Raw genomic sequence first — 5,221 nt, forward strand, 5'->3', positions numbered from 1 at the left:
TTGTAATCAGAATATTTTTTTATATAATAAATGTTTTTCTTATGCCAAAGAGAAGGTTACGCAAAAATAAATTAATATAAAAAGCTAGTAAGATAAAGTTTGATAAAATTTATTAAATAGTGTATGTATATAAATATATTTATTTATATATAAAATTATTTTTGTTATATATATATATATATATATATATATATATAACATTGTCTTATATATATAAATTTTTTGACAAACAATTCTTAAGGATTTAAATTTCCTTTGAAATAACGAGTATCTTCGCGGAAAAAAATAAATTACAAACGGAATGGAGCTAATAAAATGTCATGGTAACAGATCGGATTGACCATTCAAAGTCAGTTACTATTATGATCGCTAGCCAAACGCTACCACTGTTATTTATCGCTCGATTCAAACAGCATTATATGAAGTTTAGAGAAACCGTGTAATTGTGTATGAATAGTGGATTTTAAAAAACATAGCACGTAGTAACAGAATCGTACGAATTGTCATAATTACATATTTAATAACAGATATAGCAAATATTGAAGTGAATTCGATTATACGCTGCGTGTGCTTGAATATGGCTGAAAATGTTACAAGATCTATAATTCTATAACTTCTTAGATCGTTTGTAATTTGATTGTGGTTATCTTTTTATTGACTGCTTTTCTATTAATGAAAAAAGAAAGCTAATAATAATTATATTCCTGTATTCGCGATACAATCCAATGAATATGTATCAGAAATTATTTACTTACTAAGAATTCTCTAATTTAATCTTAAGATATATACTGTGACCGTGATCATAAAGAGAAATCTAAAAACATAATATTAGAAGATAATAACTCGCGATTCGTTAAAACAGACTTTTAAAGAATTTATCGAAAATATATGTATATATGTGAATTAATATCAATTCGATTAACACATCAAAATTAGTAGAGTGAAAAAAACAATTAATTGAGGGTTGAACGGAAACCGATTGCGTGCAAACGTTTACCAAAAATGCAAATTATGTTTGGAACAATTTTATGTGTTTTATTGAAAGGTTTAATATTGACAAAGGCAACTATCACGCCGAAGGATGATAACACTTTAAATATCCTTCAGAAAGAAAGTATTTCCCTGTATCCGGATTTAAATTTCACGCAGGTAGGAAATATTTTTCGCTTGATTAAGAAACAATTGAATGTTATTGCAGCTAGTAGTGTAACTAAAAATGAATGAATAAATTATATATTCTATCTATATAATAAAATAAGATAAAATAAAACAATTCAATATAAAAGTAAAAAATATATATGATGTAAAAAGCAGATGGATAAAGTTTCGAAATTTTGTTCACAAATCAATGTTATATAGCATATTGAATTTAATTAAAATAATATTTTAAAATTGACTATGTATTTTCTCTCTTTCTCTTTTTCTCTCCAGATATATATATATATATATATATATATATATATACATATAAATATAATTATATATATAATAATTATTTCCAAAAATAACAATTTTTAAATTTAATGAAGTTTTCTGTCTACTATCTACTACATTAATATATACATACGATGACACTTCAATAGATTTTTATGTTATTTTTCTTCAGTTTCTAAACTTTCTTTATCTTTCTAGATATTTATAATATTTATAATATTTATTGATATACAGTAAGATTTAAGTAGATTTTATTTTAAGAAATTAATTTAAAAAGTTAGCATCACTTCTTTGTGTTAAGAGTAATTATATAACGAAACAGAGCTAAATATCGAGATAGAAAATATGTCTAATAAAAAAATCATTCATCAAACATTCTTCAAATTGTATCTATTAACGTTAATATTTTGATCGACGATACATTTGATAACAATTGCTAGAATTTATATTAATTTTTATTGTACATATATTCATTCATATACAATTACATGCACATATTCTTATCAAGGCATTATCAGTTTATATTATCATTTTCAGGATTTGATTGTTAAAAATATAACGACACTTGAGAAAAATCTTGACAAGGATATGAATAAAAGAATATATATAATTTCTATGACTAATATTTAATAACTGTAAAGAAACAATATTTTTAACCTTTTTATGCTTGAAGTACAAACATTAATAGAACTTTAGTAATATTGGCAAATTTTTGAAAAGAAATTTAAGTTATGGTAAAATTGATAAAAGTTAACTAACCTATTATAAGAAAGAATCAAATCGTTAAACAAAATTGTTTTAGTAATTGCAAAGAACTACACTTTCGCTTCCACTACTTGCTAAAAGCTGTTATGAATCGTCATTGACTCTTGTTGACCTATATTGATTGATTTTTCTTTTTGATATAATGAGTTATGTTTGATATACAAGATGTTTTAAAGAAAAAATAAAAAATAAAAATAGAGTTTACAATATAAATAAAACTACATTGCATTGAATATATATCATTTAGGAATGGTTTATGTCAAACAAGTATTATTAAGCAGACAAAAAACGAATGATAATTTTTCGTTCAATTTTATAATTTATATAATTTATCATTAAAAGCACCAGAAACAACCGCTTCAACGATATTCATTTTATAATTCTTTTCGTATGTTACATCTTATGAAGGATATTTCAATGTTCGAGATAAATAATCATCATATAGTAAATTTCAAATCTGATCGGAGTCATTCCGATAGTACTGTGAGAAATGAGCGAGAAGTCGATGAAGTTACACGTGCAAATATTTCTATCATCCCAGGATCTATCGGTAAGTTACAAAAAAATGCATCAAACATTAATATAATCTATGACGAAAAAGTGTAAATACAATTTAAATTTAAGAGAGAGTGGAAATACAATTTAAATTTAAGAGAGAGTAGAAATAAATTTAAAAATATCTTCCAGCAGTAAATAAAATATAAACTTTCTATTTTGTCGAAAAAAATATAAAAAATATAAACTTTCTATTTTGTCGAAAAAAGAAATATAAAGGCATAATATAAACATAACATTGTACATAAAAATTGTCATGATTTAAGGTAAAGTCAATTTTATTAATTTTCTATTTGATTTTAAAGCAATCACATGTATTATAATCCTGATTTCTTAAACTGTTGAAATTTTTCGAAAAGTACTTGTCATTTTATTAAAAGTTATTTATTCGTTTTTGCTATGCATTAACAATTACTTTTCTAAGTCTTAAATGACGCAAAAATTTTTCATATTATTTTATTTTTTAAAGATCAATACTGTGCTAATTTTTATATTTTGTAATTTAGATTTATTTTTCCTCTTTCCTTTATTTTCACATTAAATTGTTCTTTCTGATTTACTGAGATGTCCACATAATTATTAATATAATTATGTTAATATACAATCTACTCTAGAAAACAATTTGGACAACCAACATCTCTCAGAGCATTTGTACAATTCGACAGTCAATTCACAGAAAAAGTAAACGATATTTTTGTGACATTGGGGAGGTAAAGAATCTAAATTCTCAGTTTGTATTCTTTCATTTTTCTGTCTTTTTTTTAAGTTTAACGACATAAATATATTAAAATGTTAATTCTTTTATAATTTTGTTAAATATAAAATGGCTAAAATTTTATTTTTTTACAGATGGAACCAACCTGAATCCGATGAAATAGTACAAGGGTACACGGTGCAGTGTTTTTTCATCGAGGATTTAAAAGAGATTCAAATATGCGAGGATAAAAATATCACAACTACAGAATTGGAGCACACGGTTCACAATCTAACATTTAACACGACATATTATTTTCGAATACGTGCGCATACTAAAATTGTTCCTAGACCTTACACGGATTTAATCAATGTGTTGACTACACATGTAAATCCAATATCTAAATTATTAGTAACAACGTATCTAGGTATCCAAATATGGGACATGGATTTAAATATTACTAATTTCATAGTGTCGTTTATTTATGAAATTACTCACTCTGAAAGGTATACTGATAAAAAAAAATAGTTATAATTATCATAAATTATTTTTAGCACTAACTATAAAGTTAAAATTATTATTATTATTATGCACAAGTTTATTATTATCAACATTATAGTAGTAATAACTAAAATAGTTATAATAGTAACATTACTGCAGTAATAATTAAAATTAGAAATCTCAATTATTAAAGAAAAAACTAAAATTTAAACTTAAATTTAAACTAAAATAAATCTCAAGAAATCTCAACTATAATTAGAAATCTCAACTGTAATTTTTTTACTAAACAATTACAATTGACTTCTTTTTTCAGATCAATAATAAATGCTCCTGGGGGACATAAATATAAAAACTATTTTATTCTTAAGATGATAAGTCAAAGAGGAAGCCTAGTAACATCGATGATTAATGAAAATAAAATCACAAAAACAGCTAGCTTTGATAATTATCTATATGATAAGTACGTATACTGATAAAAAAATGGTTATAACTATCAAATTATTCTTCTATCTCTTCTCTATTCACTATAAAGTTAAAGTTACTATATTACTACGTATATGTTTATTATCAATATTATAGTAATAATAACTATAAAATTAGAAATCTCATCTATAATTTTTTTACTATACAATTACAGTTGACTCCTTTTTTCAGATCAGTAATAAATGCCGCTTATTCGATACAAGAACATAGAATTTATTGGAGTATCTTCGAAAGAGATCTAATAACACTGATTAATAAAAATAACATTACAAAAATAGCTACATTTGATTATGATCTACATGCTCTCTGCATTGACTGGGTAGCAAGAAATCTATATTGGTCCTATTCAGAGTCAGACTACTATTACATTGTAAAGTTCGACTTAACATTGTGGGAAAATGGCATGATTAAACTTGATGAGATTTTCAAATCAGAAATTGATAATGGCTATTTAAGTATATCGCCGTTTATGAGGCACGTTTACTACCGTTTACTACCATTCGCCTAAAAAAATAATTTTCTATTAAAGATTAATGCAAATTTGTAATTTTCTATAATTTTACGTGGTTTTATAATTAAGATTATAAGTAAAAAAGATTAAGATTATAAGTAAAAAAAAATAATAAGTTATATAATTATAAGAATTTCGAATTTTTACCACATATAAGTTTCTGTTTTTGTTAAAATAATGTTCTATAATGAGTAAAATAATTATATATTTTTTAGAATTTTATATCACATATCATACAATCGGAAGAATCGAGAATATGATATGATGAAATATCATCT

The 5,221-nt window shown here is 23.8% G+C and overlaps 1 protein-coding gene across 3 annotated transcripts; it reads left to right on the forward strand.

Annotated features, from left to right (window-relative positions):
* The first annotated feature begins 904 nt into the window (after positions 1-904).
* LOC112638292 lies at positions 905-4,948 on the forward strand. Of its 3 annotated transcripts, XR_003122941.1 has the most exons (6): positions 905-1,149; positions 2,608-2,749; positions 3,369-3,464; positions 3,604-3,954; positions 4,263-4,409; positions 4,604-4,948. XR_003122941.1 is itself a non-coding variant. In XM_025409782.1 (5 exons), the coding sequence occupies exons 3-5, from the start codon at positions 3,893-3,895 to the stop codon at positions 4,938-4,940; spliced, it is 546 nt and encodes a 181-aa protein (XP_025265567.1). In that variant the 5' UTR covers positions 2,550-2,749; positions 3,369-3,464; positions 3,604-3,892; the 3' UTR covers positions 4,941-4,948. The 3 variants fall into 3 exon arrangements, 2 of the variants coding, with proteins under 2 accessions (XP_025265567.1, XP_025265568.1); XM_025409782.1 differs by lacking the exon at positions 905-1,149 and having other exon boundaries at positions 2,550-2,749; XM_025409783.1 differs by lacking the exons at positions 905-1,149; positions 3,369-3,464 and having other exon boundaries at positions 2,550-2,749.
* Positions 4,949-5,221: the final 273 nt, after the last annotated feature.

Source organism: Camponotus floridanus, unplaced genomic scaffold (genome assembly GCF_003227725.1).
Source record: "Camponotus floridanus strain SB8 unplaced genomic scaffold, Cflo_v7.5 scaffold280, whole genome shotgun sequence".
NCBI classification, from domain to species: domain Eukaryota; kingdom Metazoa; phylum Arthropoda; class Insecta; order Hymenoptera; family Formicidae; genus Camponotus; species Camponotus floridanus.